This window comes from Natator depressus, chromosome 1 (genome assembly GCF_965152275.1).
Source record: "Natator depressus isolate rNatDep1 chromosome 1, rNatDep2.hap1, whole genome shotgun sequence".
Taxonomy (NCBI): Eukaryota; Metazoa; Chordata; order Testudines; family Cheloniidae; genus Natator; species Natator depressus.
In genome coordinates this window covers 272,428,125-272,448,635 of record NC_134234.1, presented here as the reverse complement: position 1 = coordinate 272,448,635, position 20,511 = coordinate 272,428,125, and the positions used below count along the sequence as shown (strand labels likewise).

At 39.2% G+C, this 20,511-nt stretch overlaps 1 protein-coding gene across 6 annotated transcripts in view; it reads left to right on the top strand.

Moving 5' to 3' along the window:
- Positions 1–20,511, top strand: part of LRRIQ1 (leucine rich repeats and IQ motif containing 1) — a 157,618-nt gene that overhangs the window by 34,846 nt on the left and 102,261 nt on the right. For all 6 annotated transcript variants that reach the window (XM_074941955.1, XM_074941951.1, XM_074941953.1 and 3 more), the window contains 4 exons: positions 761–954; positions 1,707–1,834; positions 13,641–13,714; positions 16,774–16,867. In XM_074941955.1, coding sequence (XP_074798056.1) covers positions 761–954; positions 1,707–1,834; positions 13,641–13,714; positions 16,774–16,867 — 490 coding nt within the window. The remainder of the gene's footprint in view (positions 1–760; positions 955–1,706; positions 1,835–13,640; positions 13,715–16,773; positions 16,868–20,511) is intronic.

Below are 20,511 nucleotides of genomic sequence, written 5' to 3'. Positions count from 1 at the left end.
TGGGATGTGATAGCCTGATTCTTGCTCTGTATACCAGCTGTTAGGAATGCTCTTTAAAAATATGGTAGTTGTAGATATAGTTCAAGACATACCTATGTTTACAGATACCTCACTTTCCTTATAAGACTTTGTTTTAATGCTCTTGCTTGAACAATGCATGCCCTCATTCACCTCCCTGCTGATTAGCCTCTGTGTATTATAGTGATATGATTAGTTCTTACCATTTCTGGTCGCTTTTTAAAAACTTTAACTAAAATATTTCAAAGTGAGACCATTAAGCTTTTGCTCTTAGTAGAGATTTTAAGATGGCGGCTAGTATTTTCCTAATACCACAGGACCTTGACTAAATATGCTTTCTGCCTTGGGTATTTACTAATTTCTCTAGTCACAGCATTGTAGGAGTACTTTACTGCATGAAGCATGTCCTGTTACAACACTTTGACAATGTGATGTGCACAGAGAATGCTAAGTTTATTTGGTTTCTTGTTTAGTTGATAGACTCAGATGTTTGCTATTTTTGTATACTCTGAAGATGATTGTTTAAAATGCTTGAAACACATGGGGATGAATGTAAAATTAATCGGTGTTTAAAATACCTCAAAATCATTGTAAAGCCTTTTATAGAGAACTGAATGTGTTTATTTTTTATGTATAAAATATGAACCTGTTACAATCTCAGTGTGCTTTATGTTTTAAAATCAACACAATTTTAATCACATTATGATTTAATTCAGGTTAAAATATGAGTTTTCCTTTTCAGGTGGTTTAGAGTCATTGAAAAATCTCCAGCAACTAATTGTGGACCACAATCAGTTAATCAGTACGAAAGGTCTTTGTGATGTGCCAACTCTCATGCACATAGACTGCTCTTTTAATCATCTTACTCAACTTGAGGGCATTGAGAATTGTGGTCTGCTTCAGATTCTGAAGTTACAAGGAAATAATCTAAGTGAGGTAATATCCGTGAATCAAATAGGCTGGTTTTTTATACCATGCTTCTCTGATACCAGTAATACAGCCCATGATGCTGATCACTTTTTTCTTTTTTTTTGAGGGGGAGATGTACAAATGGCCAGCTATGGGAGTTTGGTGTCTCAGTACTCTTTTTAACCTTTAAAAATCCCCCCCTCAGTAATTTAGTTTCCATTCTTTGCACTATAGTGGGTAGTTTTCAGTTTTTTGTATGCTAATTTTTTTTTAAGTTGGTCAAGCTGCTATGATCATTAAAGGTAAAACAAGCCATGCAGTAGAGATATTTCTTCCAGAATTCAGTATGGGATGATTTTCGTAGGTGGTAACTGCCTAAAACTTGAATTAAATCATTGTGGACTGCAACTCTCATAATGAGGCCCTAGATGGCTACCTGTACATTTAGTCACCTTTCTTGGCAATGGCTTTTATATAAAGCTGAGGCAAAACCTACTTGTCAATAAATAGTCAGTCATTGCATGAATGAAAGCAGTAAATTTGTGTATATTGCTAATCTCAAATTCTGTGTCTTATATCGAATGTTCAGACTATGCACAAAGCATAGAAAAATGTTAGCATGTGATAATTGAAAACGATATACATACTATGTAACAAAGCATATCTGTAATAGTATTTAATAATCTAATCAAGAAAAGCAGCTGATAAGCATTCAATTGTTATATGCAATCAATTTTTATTTGAAAAATAATAGCAAAAAATCACTTTTCTGTATTTAGCTCCCTACGTTGGAAAATCATGTTCTGCTAAGAGAACTATACTTGGATGACAATAGTATTTCAACTATGGAAACATTTTCTTTTTATTGGCTGCCTCTGCTACAGATCCTTTCTCTATCACAAAACAGGTAAAGTGGAAAGTCTTTCTATTCGAGCAATTTAATACATAGATATTTACAAAATAACAGTTCTCTTACGAGTTTTAGGTATGAACCTGAGCGTATATAAAGGACAGCTCTTCTGTACCAGACAAGCAGAATTCCTAGGATGATTATGTCTGAAAAAGTATATTTAGCAATTAATAGGTGTAATCTTATTTAGACAATTTTGAAAACAATGGTGAGCATAAAAGGTTAACTTAAAAATATAATTATGGCAGTGCTGCAAATAGAATTATTTGTAAAACAGTGTCTGTCTTACTTCCCATCAAAGGGCTGGTTTTGCTCCAAAAGTTGGACCTAATAGAGGCCTCCCACTCGATCTGGAATAAACAGTGCTAATTAAAAAGTTCATCAAAATATTAATTTTCATTTCCATGCACACATTGCATTCAGGTGTCAAAGAAAAGGAATTTCAAGTGGCTTATCAGTTTTTATTTTTCATTGTTACAGTTCAGTTTGATTTAAGGTGTAAAAAATAAAATAGGGTTTTTTTCTTATTATTTATAAGTCCTGTAGTAAAATACAAAGCTATGGGAAGTCATAAATTAGTATGTGGCAATCTGTGCTTCTATGGGAATATAGTGACCACATGTTCTGAGTCAAAAGGTTGTTACCCTTTTTTATGTAGTTGATTTCAAAAATGAGTCTATCTCAGTGCATGAGCAAAGGCAAACAATAACAAACAGTTACAATTCTGGATATTTCTAGTTCTCTGTATTACTTTTGTACAAACTCATAAGACTGTGTGTGCGTGCCTATGTGGTTTTTTGTTTGTTTGTTTGTTTTTGAGATATAAGTAGCTACAGTTTCTGAATGGGAAGTGTATTTTACTAGCTTACATCACCATTTCAGACATTTTATAAAGGATTTTTGTTAGTAGCTTGTCCTCTTGTCACAATGTAGGGTATAGGTCTGCAGGTATTTTGCATGCCCTACTGTAGGGCATATACAGAATCGATAGCCTTCCTGAAAACATAGGGCAGTGCTAAAGAATTTAGGGCATATCACACTAAGCAGGGTTCTGTCATAGCTGGGGCATGGTGCTTTCTGTGTCCAAGGAGAGCCAATTGGCTGTGACTGTGGGGAGATGTAAATAAAAAATAAGTTTAGATTCACTTAGGGGGCATTCTGACTTTTCAAACTATGCCTTACAGGTCACCTATAATGTAGTAACACATATGAAATTGCAAGGCATGCAGGGTGGATATGCGAAAATCTAGACTTCTTTCTTGATCAAGCTTTCTTGGAGACAGTGCTTCGTGTCTGTGATTAACATGAACACTGTTTGGTGGGCAGTGGATTTTGATTTACTCTTATTTTGGTAAATCAGATTAAAATATAAGTCTGTGTATGATTTCCCCAGACAGTATTCTCCCTCTGTTTACTTCATATCTTTCTTTTCTGTTTCCTATTCAGCTTCTATAAAACACCCATCAAAGTGGTATCTGAGGCCTGGATTTGCAAAGGTACCTAATCACCTAAACCCCAGACTTAGGTACCTATATTTGTGTTAAGGTGATGTTAAGTCCCAGTTTTAGGCTCCACTGTGATACAAAAAATTCCTGCTGAAAGCTTTATGTATCTAAACTCACTTGGCACCTAGGTTTCTGCCTCTGGGTATGTGCACTGCTGCCTCACATTAGGTGTCCAGATTCACAATTTGGGGAAGATAGGTATTCAGCTGCCTACCTTGTGTGGAGGGCCCAATCTGGTAAGAGTGCTCAGAGGTTGCCTACCAGATTGTGTCGCATTCAAAATATGGCCTCAACACAAGATGATGGTGATGAACTTTTGAGCTGAAGTGGTTATGGTATTCAGCTGGGATGTGGGAGATCTGAGTTCATTTCCCCCCGCCCCCTTCCAGAGAAGAAGAAAGGATTTGAACATGGGTTTGCCACCTCTCGGGAGAGTGCTCTAACTGCTGAGCCATGGGATTGTCCAGTGTGAAGCTCCCTCAGTGTCTCCTGTTGAAGCTGTTCTACTTTGGATAAAGAGTCATTGGAGCAGAGAGAATGGATGCTGGGTCCACCACCTCCCAGGTAAGTGCTCTCACAAGGCTATAGAATCATATTTTCTCTCTCTCCCAAAGATTCTTTAGTATTTGAAGCTGTTCCGCTGTTTATAAATACTTAAAAAGTCAGAGAGTGAGAGAATGACTGACTGATTATAGCTTGGTGGTTAGGATACTCACTTCGGAGGTGGGAGGACCCTTGGTCTAGTTCTCCTGCTCCGATCATTCTTCAGTTTATTTATCCAAACTGGAACAACTTCAGTAGAAGAGACTGAGAGAGCCCCATATCAGACTAACCCATAGCTCAGTAGTTATAGCACCCTACAGGACGGGGAGAATTGAACCTGGGTGAGTCTCTAGCTATTTTGTGTGGAGCGATGCTCTGGCCTCATTCATTCTCACAAGAAGCAGCTTAGTCATCTAAGCTGCCTGACTCCAAGAAAGGGGTTCCTCTTTATGAACCGGTAGCAAAGAGAGGCACCTCCCTACAGCCTGGACTGAGGCATCTCCCTGCCTATAGGGCTGGAGTTTGACACATCCTTGATTTTGGCATCTCCTATTGGGTACCTCTAGTCATTTCCCTGCCTAGCATGCTGGCTTTTGGGAATTGTATTCCAAGGTGCCTATCTCTCCCCATTCATTGTATAGGAGCCTAGATGTCTAACTCAGGCTTGGTGAATACAATACGTTCCTGTGATTTTTCTAGGTGCCTAAACATTAGGTTTTGCGATGCTCAGTATCTCAGTGCCTAAATACCTTGTGGATCCAGCCTGAGTGCCTTTTCCTCTTCTCTATATTTTATGGAGTCCTTCTCTGTTTCCTGTCCCCTGCTTTTTCCCCTTCTCCCCCATCTCTTTTTTTCTGACTCATTCACACATTCAGTTGCCATCTTTTTCTGTTAAAACCCTCATTCCCTTTCATGTGTCTTCTCTCTGCTAGTCCTGCTGACATGCTGTGCTTTAGTGGTTGGCTGAAATGTAAAGTGCTTCCCGTAGTGGAGAAAGAAGCGCTGTAACATGTCAGAGCATCAACAGAACAAATATATGAATGATAAGTCAGACATGAACAACTACCACATCATGTGTCAGTGCCTTAACTCAAATCTTTGGGGCAAAAGAGACAAGTTCGCGTTAAATACAGGATAGAAGCCTCAAAATTCCTAGTATTGCAGTAGCCTACTCTGTTACATTCACTTTATGTACATTATAAGCAGCTCCATATGCGTCGCTATGGCATAAATAACTGGATCTTCTATATAGGAGGAATTAATGTAATGGAGTAAGCTGTTGAAAGAAAAGCTGTTTCTTTGCTTTAATCCTTCAGCCAATGCAATCTTGTGAATCTTTTTAAGAGTGTGTACTGAGTGCCATTTCCTTTTTGCTGATTTCAGGAAGCCCCTGCAATGGTAAGACTGTGAATTTATATTCTCCTTAAAAATAAAGCACAGTGTTAAGGAAAATCAAAACAAAAAAAAGTTCCTCACAAACTAATTTGTAAGGATTTGTTGATCTAGATATTATGTCCATATCGATATCAAAAATTGCTCCCAAAAATCATTTTTCAAAGTTGAACCTCAAAGCATAAAGAAAATGTTTTAAATCCACAACTTGTTAACAGGGAATTGTTATAGAGCTAAACATTACATATTGTAAATGCATCTGAAGACAAAATAACTGAAAACAGGTATCTCTTTCACATACCTTCAGAAGTCCAAGTTTTTTGTGGTGTTGCAGTGCTACAGCTGAGATGGTCACAGAGCTTTGCATTATGTAATACATACATACTCAGCAAAAAGAAAAGGAGTACTTGTGGCACCTTAGAGACTAACAAATTTATTATAGCATAAGCTTTCGTGCATCCGATGAAGTGAGCTGTAGCTCACGAAAGCTTATGCTCAGATAAATTTGTTAGTCTCTAAGGCGCCACAAGTACTCCTTTTCTTTTTGCATGTACAGACTAACACAGCTACTACTCTGAAACCTATACATACTCAGTGTGGGTTTGATCCCTGCAGTCAACAGCATAGCTCCCACTGACTTTAACAGTGCAGAATCAGGGCTGTCAAGGTTCCTTCCCCACCCTGAACTCTAGGGTACAGATGTGGGGACCTGCATGAAAACCTCCTAAGCTTACTTTTACCAGCTTAGGTTAAAACCTTCCCCAAGGTACAAACTATTTTACCCTTTGCCCTTGGACTTCCACTGCCACCACCAAACGTTTATCTGGGTTTATTTATTAGGAAAGCGTTGTTTGGAAACGTCTTTCCCCCCAAAATCCTCTCAACCCTTGCACCCCACTTCCTGGGGAAGGTTTGGTAAAAATCCTCACCAATTTGCATAGGTGACCACAGACCCAAACCCTTGGATCTTAAGAACAATGAAAAAGCATTCAGTTTCTGAAAAGAAGGATTTTAATAGAAGTAAAAAGTAAAAAAAAGAATCACCTCTGTAAAATCAGGATGGTAAATACCTTACAGGGTAATTAGATTCAAAACATAGAGAATCCCTCTAGGCAAAACCTTAAGTTACAAAAAGACACACAGACAGGAATATCCATTCTATTCAGCACAGCTTAATTTCTCAGCCATTTAAAGAAATCATAATCTAACGCATATCTAGCTAGATTACTTACTAAATTCTAAGACTCCATTCCTGTTCTGTCCCCAGCAAAAGCATCCCACAGACAGACACAGACCCTTTGTTTTTCTCCCTCCTCCCAGCTTTTGAAATTATCTTGTCTCCTCATTAGTCATTGTGGTCAGGTCCCAGCGAGGTTATCCTAGCTTCTTAACCCTTTACAGGTGAAAGGATTTTTCCTCTGGCCAGGAGGGATTTTAAAGGTGTTTACCCTTCCCTTTATATTTATGAGAAGAGCCTATATGAATGTACTAGTCAAGAGCTATGTTTAAGGTTGCCAAATTTGTAATATTTAATAACACTCCAGCAGGAGCGCCAGAACCTCTCCTTCCCCGCCCCTTCTCCCTGCGGACCAGCCGCTGCCCTGCCCCTGAGGCCCCGTGCCCATTTGCTCCTCTTTTCCCCCCTCCCCTTGTCGCTTGCTGCTCTTCACCTCCCCCACCTCTATCGGGATGGACTTGCCTGCGGAGCCGGGGCTGGGAACTGCAGCTGCCTGACACAGGTAGGACCCAGCTAAGTAGGGACTGACACAGGTGATGACTTGGCACCTCCCTCACTCACAATAACGGGACTTTGGGTGTCCAATCAGTAATCTGAATGGACACTATCAGGTCCCCTTTTCAACCGGACTTTCTGGTCGAAAACTGGGCAGCTGGCCTCCCTAGCTGTGTTCCCTGTGTGATAGCTGAACATCACAAACACCCAATTAGAGAGCGGCATGCAAGGGAACAAGTGTTCCTTGCTTTGCTTTAGACTTTTAAGATTACATTAGATGTTTCAGAACAAACAGAACTCTGAAGTCAGGATGTGGCCAGTAGGTAGAAAAATTCATTTTCAGAAAGGTTTTCATTAAAAGTCTTTAATATTTATATCTATACATGTACTCTGTTAATGACTTAGGATCATAACAATTTCTTTTTAATTGACAAAGGCTTTACAATGAAACTTTGTTAGCCTAATTTTCAGCCAGCTATTATGTTTCTGAGTATAACTTTATAGATTATGAATCCAGACGGAACCTTTGTGATCATTTAGTCCAGGGGTCTCAAAGTCCCTTCCCGTGGGCATCTGCGGCCTGAGAACTTCCCCACATGCAGCCCACAGAAACTTTTTTAAAAGTTCTTTCATCCGGCCCTCATGGCTACCAGCTGGGGGTAGGAGGGGACCGGACAGGAGAGATTCACATGCGCCTCCCACCAACGTTGCTCCATCCTGCTGCTCCTGGGACCCTCCCAGGGGTTGCACTCGGCAACGTGTCATTCACCTCGAGCAGCTCCGCTCCCTGCAAGCGGTTCACTATCCCTGCTGTTGCCGGCGGAGCCACAGAGGAGAGACTCAACCTTCTACTGGTGGCATCTGACTCAGATGATGAAAATGAACACGCATCTGTCCGCACTACTTTGGATTGTTATCGAGCAAAACCCGACATCAGCATGGACTCATGTGCCCTGGAATGGTGGCTGTAGCATGAAGGGACATACGAATCTTTAGGGCATTTGGCATGTAAATATCTTGTGACGCCAGCTACAACAGTGCCACGTGAACACCTGTTGGTCACTTTCAGGTGACATTGTGAATAAAAAGCGGGCAGAATTATCTCCTGCAAATGTAAATGAACTTGTTTGTCTGAGTGATTGGCTGAACAAGAAGTAGGACTGAGTGGACTTGTAGGCTCTAAAGCTTTACATTGTTTTTGAATCCAGGGTTTTTTTCTTTTACATAATTCTACATTTGTAAATTCAACTTTCATGATAAAGAGATTGCACTGCAGTACTTGTAAATGCGGGAACTGAAAAATACTTTCTTTTTTTTTTTTTTTACAGTGCAAATATTTGCAATCAAAAATAAATATAAACTGGGCACTGTACACTTTGTATTCTGTGTTGTAATTGAAATCAATATATTTGAAAATATAGAAAACACCCAAAATATTTAAATAAATGGTATTCTATTATTGTTTAACAATGCGATTAATCGCATGTTTAATCATGATTAATTTTTATAATCGCTTGACAGCCCTGGTAACTATTCATTTAGCTATCCAAGGTGCTAGAACTAATTGCTGCAGTTTTCCTTTTTAGCTTATAGTGCTTTATAGTATTTTAATCTCTTACATGGCATGGCATTTCAGCGCAGTACTTTAGACCAGCTCAGCTTAGTCTAACCATTTTCTCTTTAGGAGGTTTTGTTTTGTCTTTTGCTTCATAGATTTTACTCTTTTTTTATTTTTTTTTTATTTTTATGTAGTTCTGATTATTTTAACTCTTCTGCTACCTTTCAATGACTCAGCTACCATGTCTTTGCTCGAGATAGCACCACCAGTATGGGACTAACAAGGGGCCATGATTCTGGGGAAATAAGAAAAATTTGTTTTTCCTCTTTTTTTCTCAGTTTTCTCCTCCCTTACACTATTTGTTTCCATCTCCTTTCTCTACTCACTCAAATTGCTTCCTAGACCTTAAAAGGTACACAGCAGTAATATCCTTGTAGGCGTGCATATGCTCTGATATATCAGCTGCTGCGCTGAGGTCAACTAGCTCTGTAGAGCCTCCTGTATCTCACTACCTCAGAAAACTCTATCAGAGATATGCCAAGTACAAGGACTGATACAGAATTACTCTTTATACGCTAGTCAGTCAGAACAGAACTGAAATAGCAAAATACTGGGTCCCCAAAATAGGAAATCTACTGTGGAGAGTGTTTGTGGCATGGGTATGATCAACACATTGTACGTTTTTCTGAATTAAAGAACATTTTCAGTTACTGCAATTAAAAAAATCAAAATTTATCCACAGTTGTGCTATGCACTGTTATTGTAAGACTTTGTCTACACACAAGTTTGCACTGGTTTAATGAAGTGTGTGTTTTTAATTGGATTTAGTTAAACCATTGCCAGTTTGTTGAATGAAAATGCTATTCTTTCATTTTAAAAGAGTAGTTTATATTTTGCTTTATCTTAAACCTGAAAAAAAAAGAAGGGATCAAGCTAAACTGCAACATGCCACTCTTAAACCAAAATTAAAGGGTTTATGCACAAACTTGCACTAGTTTAGCTAAATCAGTTAATAAACACGCATTTAATTAACCTGGTTCAAGTTTTTGTACGGACAAGGCCTAAATATCACAGATGGCACTATGACTGTTGGCAACCGTTAGTTTTTAAAATCGAAAGGACTGTACTGTGGGGAGGAAAGTAAATGAACCTATAAATTAGAGTCTGCTATGGTCAGAAATCTTTTTGCGTAAAAACATCTTCTGATAGACTCACAACCTGTTAGTCAAAGCTGCTCATATTTGCCAAAATACATGTTTTATGACTTTTAAACACTGTTATTCCTGTAGTCATTACAGCTAAGAGAAAAAGATGGATTTTCTTCTGGTTCATGTATCATCAATAGAATTGTGAAACAAGTTTTGATTGCAGAATCTTTATTACTGATGAATATGTGTACATGTGAGCCACAAAGAGCTCAACCTGACTTTCACATCCCATGTCAATTCACAAGGAGGGCAGTTTACAAGTAAAAATATAGTTTCAAAGTCCGAAAATCAAATCTAGAGTCAGTAAAATTCATATTAGTTGTGTCTCAATATGCCTTTTCTTTTTGAATTACATTTCACAGTAAGAACTGCACTTACTCCAATTTATCCTCTGCCCATCATATTTTTTCAACGAGATTGAAAAAATTATGGAACATTATAGAAGGGATCAGCAACCTTTGACATGTGGCCCATCAGAGTAAGACCCCTGGCAGGCCAGGCCTGTTTGTTTACCTGCTGCATCCGCAGGTTTGGCCGATCGCGGCTCCCACTGGCTGCGGTTCGCCGTTCAAGTCCAATGGGGGCCGCAGGAAGCGGCGAACCGTGGCCAGCGGGAGCTGCGATCGGCTGAACCTGCAGACGTGGCAGGTAAACAAACCGGTCCGGCCTGCCAGGGGGCTTACCCTGGTAGTCCGCGTTCCAAAGGTTGCCAATCCCTGTATTATAGTCTTTAAAAACGATTTAATGTGGTTTTACAGGACGTTAACAATATCATTTAAAAATCACTTCAAAAGTATTTTTTTCCACTGACACACAAATAGTGCATCTATTTTTATTTCTCATAACAGTGTATACTGCATCTTGAAAATCCATGACACAGGCTCTAGTACCTCAGAATCAACAAAAGTTAGTCTGGGTGCTATGGGGTGAAAGCTGATTTTAAAGCAGTTTCCTAGACAAAATAATGCACTATTTTTTTTATGCTGTGTTGATTATGTTGGTAGTTGTAGCGCTATTCCGTGATGAATTGACAATTCTGTTTGACTCCTACTCTGCTTTTTTCTGCTGGGATTATTATGAGATTTAAAACTTTTTCTCATCAGTATATCGCTTTCCTTTGACTGACATGCTTTGTTAATTCTTTTTCGAAGAAAATTCAAACCAGAAAGACAAAGGACATTACTGAAAACTTAATACCACTTGACCTTGTCACACTAGCCCTCGGCATAAAAAAGATATAAATTACAAAGAAGACACACAAGTAAAAGATATTCACAAAAAAGCAAGCAACAGCTTCCGCTTTCTGCTCCCATTTAATGTTGCAGCAGGAGTAGGATGCTGACAGCTAGAGAGGCTTGCAGTCAGAAAACAGATTTTTAAAAGACTCGAATAGGAGAAAACAGTGTAAAAATTAATTTTAGAATATGCTTACCAAATATTACACAATGGCCCAAATCCTGTTGAATGTCTGCCTTTACCCAGGAAAGTTTTAACAGGTAGGAAGACTGAAGAACTAAAATTTAACTGATGTACTATAATGTATATTCTTATCTTAAAATAAAGTTCCTGTATTTCTTTCACATTCTTTAAAAATTATACAGTGTTTTACTTACAAAACTTCACCTCTATTGTCCTAAATTATCCTTCTATTTTTCCTGAATATTCTGGCAGAGAATACTTAACAACATTGTCTAATACTAGACACTCAAAATAAATATCTGCAACAAAAGGTTACTGAAATTGATAAAATCCAGTCCTATTCAGAAAAATTCTATATCCAAAGGTATTTTTATGACTGATTAACTCCAATATCATAGTTAATTACCACTAAGGATTTCTGGAAATGTTGTAATTCCCAAAAGACAGTGGCTTGCAATGGAAATACACTGTCAACCATAATTACAGTCGTTAGTGTAGTATAAAAATGCATATAACATACACATTTAATAGAGAGACTAATATGTATTAATAAGTGAGAGCTCTGAGGGGGCATTTTGATTAGAATTCCTTTAAAAAAACCACACTCAACTGGGTGTGAAAACATGTTGCAGGATCAGTGTGTTTGCACTGAATTTGATCCTGCTTAGATCGAACTCAATGGGAGTTTGTTTTGTCATTGACTTCAACAGGCAAGGGATCACAATGCCTTGTATGCAACAGAGATCTTTTTTCTATTGCCCAAAGATAATTTGTCTATTTTAAACAGAATCCAATGGCTGGAATTTGAAGCTAGACAAATTCAGACTGGAAATAAGGCATAATTTTTTAATGGTGACAGCAATTAACCATTGGAGCAATTTACCAAGGGTCATGATGGATTCTCCATCACTAACCATTTTTAAATCAAGATTGGATGCTTTTTCTAAAAGATATGCTCTAGGAATTATTTTGGGGACGTTCTATGGCCTGTGCTATACAGACGGTTAGACTAAATCAGGGGTCTCAAACTCAATTTACCTTAGGGCCAGTGCCAGTCCTCAACTCCTCCCAGCAGGCCAATAATGTCTCTGAAGATGGTGTTCACACCACCTCCCAGCCCGTTTCCCACCCTTTTCCCTCGCTCCCTTGGCGTCATGCCACCATGGCTGACTCTGCCTGGCAACGAGTGATGCTCCCTCCATGGCTGACTCTGCCCAGCGACTAGTGATGGTATCTCTGTCCCTCTCCCCCAGCCAATGGAAGCTGCTGGGGTGGGGGAGAGGGGCGGCGCCTGTAGCAGATAGCCGGCAGTGTAGCTGCATGGTTTTCTTTTTTGGTGGTTTGGGTTCTGTAGGTTCCACATCTGAGTGTTGCTCTTCTAAGACTTTTGAAAGCATGCTCCACATCTAGTCCCTCTCAGATTTTGGAAGGCACTTCAGATTCTTAAACCTTGGATCGAGTGCTGTCACTATCTTTCGAAATCTCACATTGGTACCTTCTTTGCATTTTGTCAAATCTGCAATGAAAGTGTTCTTAAAACAAATAACATGCTGGGTCATCATCCGGGTAAAACAGCAGGTAAATGCAGGTAAAACAGCAGGAGACATACAATTCTCTCCCAAGGAGTTTGGTCACAAATTGAATTAATGCATTATTTTTTTAATGAGCATCATCAGCGTGGAAGCATGTGCTCTGGATTGGTGGCAGAAGCATGAAGGGACATACGAATATTTAGCATATCTGGCACGTAAATACCTTGCAATGCTGGCTACAGAAGTTCCATGCAAAGGCCTGTTCTGACTTTCAGGAGACATTACAAATAATAAGCAGGCAGCATTACATCCCATAAATGTAAACAAACTTGTTTGTCTTAGTGATTGGCTGAACAAGAAGTAGGACTGATTGGACTTGTAGGCTCTAAAGTTTTACATTGTTCGTTTGTGTTTGAGTGCAGTTATGTAACAAAAAAAATTACATTTGTAAGTTGCACTTTCACGATAAAGAGATTGCACTATAGTACTTGTCTGAGGTCAATTGAAAAATGGTATTTATTTTGTTAGTTTTAGAGTGCAACTATTTGTAATAAAAATAATATAAAGTGAGCCCTGAACGTTTTGTATTCTGTGTTGTAATTGAAATCACTATATTTGAAAATATAGAAAAAAAACATTCAAAATATTTAATAAATTTCACTTGGTATTCTATTGCTTAACAGTGCGATTAAAACTGCAATTAATCCTGATTAATTTTTTTAATTGCAATTAATTTTTTTAGTTAATCGCGTGAGTTAACTGCGATTAGTTGACAACCCTAATAGCAAAATTATCTATCTATCTATTCCTGACATCGTATTTCAAAACTTATTTCAGCAATACTTGTCCCTATGTCTGTCTCAATGAGAAGTGCTGCTTTTTTATTTACATAACTTTCTCTGTTTTGTTTCTAGTTTGACTCAGCTTGCACCCCTGTTTTCATGTATATCTTTGGAAAAGCTTAATATCAGCAACAACTGCTTGTCAGGTGAGTATGTAAAATGAATTAAACAATATTTTTTTTAAAAAATTACCTTAAGGCCTTTTTTAGGAATACAGGCAACCAGCATATTATAAATTTCAGTTGTTTATTAAAATATATGGAATGGGGTCTTAAAATGACAGGAGCTATTCTATTCTATCACCACCTTCATGAGTGTAGTATCTGGGCACCTGCCAGTTGTGTACTAAGTGATGTCGCTAACATCTGATTTATTCTGTCTCTCATCCTCTCCCCAGGGGAAGAATTGTGTTTTTGTTTTTTTTAATGTACATGCTGCTGTGTGCTTATGTTAAAGAAGGGTTGAAGAATTGCATCTTGCATTTGGATTAGAAGGTGGTGAAGTTTGTGAGTTCATTCTGCCATCTCAGATGGGTCCCCCGAGACAGTTCTTTCTTCCACACAGAAGAGCATTACCCTTACGATAGGAAGATTAATTATTCTTCAGGAGCATTTGTTGGTCAGACTTCATCCCAAAGCTTCTGGTGATCTTTGAGATATGCTAGGCCTAGGCTGCTGAACACTTCAAAGATAAGGACCTTGAACTTGCTTAATTATTCTATGGGAAGCCAGTGTATGCAGCAGAGGACATGTTTGACATGCACACAGTAGCCTGTGTTGCTAAGGAGATGCTTGGTGGTGTGCTGTACTACTTGGAGTTATCAAAGGTCTGATGGCTTGCACTGTTGTAGTCCAGATGAGAGGTGAGGAAGGTTTATGTAACTGAGGCCACCAGCATATAATGCAGTCTCCTAACCAACTAGAGTTGTTAGAAGTTGTTTTATTCGTGGATGCTATGTGAGAATTTAGAATCAGAGTGAGGAATCTGGGAGTACTGCTCACCTACATACTGACTTCACCAACTGAGGGTGTGTACCTTTAATCAAAGGAGATTGCACTGTGGCTGCAGACTCCTCAAACTGCTTTCTTCTCTCCATCAGCATAACCTCTGTCAAGTTCTTTTTCAACCAGCTGATCTTCATCCGTGAGATGATCTCATCCAAGCACTGGGGCATCTTAGTGGTAGGTCATATACAGTGGAGTTGCATCGTACACGCATTTAACTTACGCGGATTCAACTATACACGCTCAGCAAAAAAAAAAAGAAAATAACAATAACTCTCTGCGGTGGAGTACTGTACAGGAGTTGACGGGAGAGCGCTTGGGGGTTGATTTATCACGTCTAGTCGACCCCCGCTGGATCGATCGCTGCCCGCCGATCCGGTGAGCATCTCGCCGCGCTGAGTGTGATTCTAGTGTTTAAAGATCTGTATTTTTTGTACAACATGGCCCCTAAACGCAAGCCAACTACTTCATCTGGTGCTCAACTGAAGAAACAGCAAGCTGTTCCAACGCTGAAGGAAAAACTGGCTGTATTGGCCTTATAGAGAGACGGTATGGTGGTCTCCAGTATGGCTGCAACTAATCTAGCATCCGTGTCATCAAGATTCGAGAGAGAGAAATTCGTCAAGCCGTGGCATCAAATGCTCCAATAACTGCTAAGGTGATGAGCCAGGTACATGATAAGACTTTAGTGAAGACTGAAAAGGCATTAAACTTATGGCTGGAAGACATGAACTGGAAACACGTGCCTATTGATGGCAACACGTTGCAAGAAAAGGCTCTTAGCCTGTATGCACTGTTCAAACCTCCTGCCGAAGAGGGACAGCCTTCTGATGAGAAGGAATTCAAAGCCAGCCAACGTTGGCTTAACAGTTTTAGGAACCGCTTCAATCTCAAAAAGGTGCAGACTACTGGTGAAGCTGCATCTGCCAATGAAGAGGCAGCAAAAGCCTCCCCCGAACAATTAAACGAAATCATAGAAGAAAAGGGCTATCTTCCGGAACAAGTTTTTAATGCTGACGAGACTGGGCTCTTCTGGAAAAAAAAATGCCCAACTGCACTTACGCTTCAAAAACAGAAAGACAAGCCCCTGGCTTCAAAGCAGCTAAAGACTATGTTGTTTTGTGGCAATGCGGCTGGGCATTTAATAAAGCCGGGCTTGCTCTACAGAGCTGCAAATCTGTGCCCTAAAAGGCAAGAACAAAAATCTCCTGCCCGTGTTCTGGCAATCAAACTAAAAGGCTTGGGTGATGGCAGCATTATTTCTGGATTGGTTCCACAAGTGTTTCATTCCGGAGGTCAAGCGGTACCTCGAAGAGAAAGGACTTGACTTTAAAGCATTGCTGATCATAGACAATGCTTCTTGCCATCCTGAGGCACTCCGGTTTCCGCATAACGACGTTGAAGTCGTCTTTCTCCCGTTTTTATTCTTTCATTTTTCTGTCTCTCTCTTTTTGACTATACGTGATTTTCTCCTTACGCACTGACTTTAGAATCTAATCCCCACGTAAGATGCGACTCCACTGTATGGTGAAAAATAGGTAAAGCTCTGTGCCATCTGCATACTGCTGGCTAAAGAACAAAAAACCTAGACATGAATTACTGCTATATTTGAAACAATGAAGAATATGTTGTAGCTTCTATTCCACAGACTCAAGCTGGAATTGTATACCATCAGCTCTGTTTGTAGTAGTTAGTGTTATTTGTGCATTTCCAGCTGTAATGCAAAGGATCATAATTTAATGTCAGAGTGCTCTTTAGATGAAGGAAATCCGTAAAGAAGGAATATATCCTCATTCTATGTTTTGGGATGCCTTGTTGTCCTCACCTGTTTTTCAAAATGTAATAGCATAATGTTTTATCAAATACCTATTTATCTAGATATTTCAGGTATTTCCAAACATATTCAGGCAAACAGGTGACTACTTTACAAGACAACAGAAATGTTTGTATACTTCTGCTCAATTTTATGATTTCTGTTAAATTGAATTTTATTTGAATATACTCTATACTAGAGCTGGTTGAAATTGGAGAAAACTTTTTCACAAAAAATTTGGACAATTGTCATTTTGTTTCTAACAGAATCCACAGTAACTGAGAGTTTGTTAATGATACTACTTTACTATAATTCTTTGCTTTTTACACATGGTTTCACCTTAATTATTCAATGTTATATATACTTTTTCCTCCCTAATGTAATATAGACCTTGAGAGTGTCATCACATGGTTTAGTGGATGTCACAAACTAACTGAGTTGTCACTCAGTGGAAATCCAGTTCTCCAAGAAAAAAGTTGGAGGTAAGATAAACAATTAATTAACCCTTACAATATATCCATTGCTCAACAAAATCTAAATCAACCAAAGTTCACACATAACCAGATGGTAAATAAATCTTAATATTTAAGTTTAGCTAAATAGTAATTTTATAAAAATCTGGAGGTTGCAATGAATACACTATATATTTTATTATTCAGAATATTATATCTGATCATTTTTGAAATCTAAATATTATAAATACCTCCACCCAACAAATGGCCAAAATTATCCCTCAGCTCTCCTGCACACACTGCATTTAGGCTTGTGGCAACATCTGCATCTAGGCTTGATGCAACATCTGCAAATGTTGATATTTTTATAGGTGATCTGATTATTTTTTTTTTGGTGTAAATGCTGGTCATTTTTTAAAGTTAGATATTGTTGTGAAATAATATCCAGAGAGTCATCATCCTTGTAGGGATTCTAATTTCAGGAAAAGACTAAGGCCTAAGCTTCTATGATCAGAGAAAACTTGTAGTGGTAAATATTAATCTTTGTTACATCCAGGAAATGTAGAGAGACTGACGTGTAAGATTAGTTATGAAGAGCTGTGCAGGGCTTGCCAGCTGTGGGAGATATTCATTTCCCCTTTTTGTATAGAGGGATGCATTTTGCATCACTCACTAACCTCAGATTTGGGGCTGTCTTCCAGTTTCCAACTATAATGGTTAATATTCTGGGCAGCCTGCCTGTGGGTAGGTGTACACTGCAAAAACAAACGCTTTGTTCTTAACTCAGGTTAGCTAACTCGGGTTAAAATATCAGTGAAGACACAGCACAAAGTTTTTAAATTGGGTTAGCAGCCTGAATTCAATCAGCTTTAACCCAAGTTGCTAACCCAAGTTGACATGTCTTTGATGCTATTTTAACTTGAGTTAGCTAATGTGGGTGAGCTAATTTGAGTGAAGAACACATCTTTTTTTTTGCAATGTAGACCATACCCACTGTTGCGGAGAGCATGCCTACTGCAGGCCTCAATAATGATAAAAGTATGACTCAATAAAACCCTAGAAAATACTGCCAGATGACAGTGGCTAGTCAGGTGGCAAGCTGAGACTACCTTCTACTTTGCAAACAGTTCTGCGTTATCATTCCATCATCCTGTTTACCTGCTTCATCTATGTGTTGTTTCTGGTTGTGAGCTTAGCTTCTGAGCTCTCTAGGACAGGGACTGCCTTCCTGTTCCATGTTTGTATGGCACTTAGCACAATGGGGCTATCATCCTGGCTGGGGCCCAGAGCCTGACTGACATGCCTGGACAACCAACCCCACACCTATAGTAGCATGCACACAGCTAAGACATTCAGACATGCACCCAGGCCACACAAGTACTGTGTTTTGGGGAAGGTAAGGGAGTTGACTTCAAGTAGCAAAAAAAGGCTCAGCCCCTTCGCTTGCCCTTGAGAATAGGAAAAAAACAAAACGCTCTGCTTTGCTCCTCAGGACGAGGGAGTGCAGCTGATCGGAAGTACCCAGCTTTATGGGGAGCTACCCACCAAAATTGCTGCTATCAATAACAGAAAGAAAGAGAAGCCAGTTCCCTAATCTAAGTAATCGCTACCCACAAACTGGAACGAGCAGATAGAGAGAAAAGTCAGCATGGCTTAGTCTGTCGAGAGGGAACTCCCAGATTACACTGTCCAGTGGAAGACTGACTGTCAGCATTAGTCACTAGGCTTCTTGTGCACCAGGAGCTGCTTCCCTGCCAGCCTAGCTTATAATGAGACTTCACAACTATGAGTACTGTGGTGCTGCATGTAAGTGGTTAGGAAAGAGGAGAGTTCTGTGTGTGCACAGAAAGGTGGAGGTGCACAGAAATGAAGGAGCATGTCAGTACCATCATGTACCAAAATGATGGGCAGGCCAGAAACATTCATAGGATTATCTGTAAATTTACTTTGCTTCAGTAAGCCTTATAGAGCTTCAACACCAGGAATATGCCAGCCACTCTAAAATTATTTAAAAATCTCAACTTGTGCTTGTCAAGTTATAAATGAACACTTACATTTACTATGGTGCATGTGAAAGGCAGTATTGTGGTGCTTTGGGAGAGGTTTTTGGAGGGAAGATTTGTTTCCCTGACACTTAGTATAGGTGTAAGGTGCTGGGTTAAAGTTAGATCCTGACCGATCCTGTCAGTTTTTGGACTCAAGCACCTTGTCCTCCCTTTCCTTCTCTTCCAACTCTGAATTCCACTGCTTAAAAGGAAAACAGTTTTCATCATCACAGTTAAATTTGGGACGGGGGGGAACCCAGGCTTATCCCAATACAAAAATGTGGGCCTGGCTGCTGGATTCTGCAGTCCTTTTGTATTCAGGGATTTATAACTTGGATGGGGGTGACAGGGAATGAGTGTGGATAAAAAGAATTGGAAAAGTTAATGATTTCATTGTTGGTTTTTATAGAGGCATTCTGTTTCCTTCTGATTTCTTTCCCTCACAATGAAGGACTCTGAAGAGTCATTGGAGATATAAGTGAGCAAGTAGCTGTCTCTCTTCACTTGTAAAATTGTTGACACAAAACATGCTTTCCCCACCCACAACTCTTTGGTCTTAGATACACTCCTGCAAACAACCAAGTATGACACTTCTAAACGAATGAAGTAGGAACAGGACAGATATACAATGAAAGAGAACTGTGATATATGTGTGTGTGTGTGTGTGTGTGTGTGTGTGTAAGTATATCTATATGTATGTGTATGTGTGTGTATATGTGTGTGTGTGTATATATATATACACTCTTTACAATAGCACTTAAGGGGGAAAACTGCATAAATGGGCTGAATTGTGCACTGTTTATTTGAGGAAAAATCCTATTGATATCAACGGAAACTTTGCACAAACAAGGACCCCAAAATTTAGCCCAACATTTCTGGGTTTTTAGTAAAATACTGTATATTTTCATAAGTTTGCCAAAGTGTGGCAGTGGTTACTTCAAGCTTATTCTCCATTCTAATTAGCATTCTTTCCCAACTCCAAATAAAATTAAAGAACATGTCTTAAAATGTTTTATAGCTTTATAAAGTGAAATACACAAATTAAGATGTTTTAGTAGAGTACTTACTGCTTCATAAAAAGAGTGAGCATTGACCTGTTCTGGCACACACGTTTGTCACTCAGATATTTCACAGCATACCTATCATTTCATCTCTGTTCTCTTTCTGAAATGGTGTACCAATTTAAATTGGCAGGTTTACTAGGTTCCATCTCTTGGAGTTACTGAAATCCCTGTTACAATATCAATAGAACACTTTTATGATATTTCCAGTGAGTAATTGCTGTGAAATGCTTCTTAAAAAGTAGTTTTCATTTGTATAAACATTGAGAAACTAATAGATGATTAAGGACTTTTGTATGCAATGGTATGTAGGACTAGTTCTTCAGTTGTGGCTGAGATGTACACAGTGTAACAGGTCGGGGGAGAGAAGCAGGCAAGGTATTAAACCTCAGGCTTCAGATTGAGCCAGTCTCAGGTATAAAGCAGAGTAGCTTCAGGGACACTAAGGGCCATCCCAGCAGCTGAGGAATACAGGCAACCAACTGTGCACATTTTCCCTGCCCAGATCCCGTGGTCTGGGAGGGTTGTTGGGAAGCCTCTATAACAACTCTGTACTACCCCAGGATTC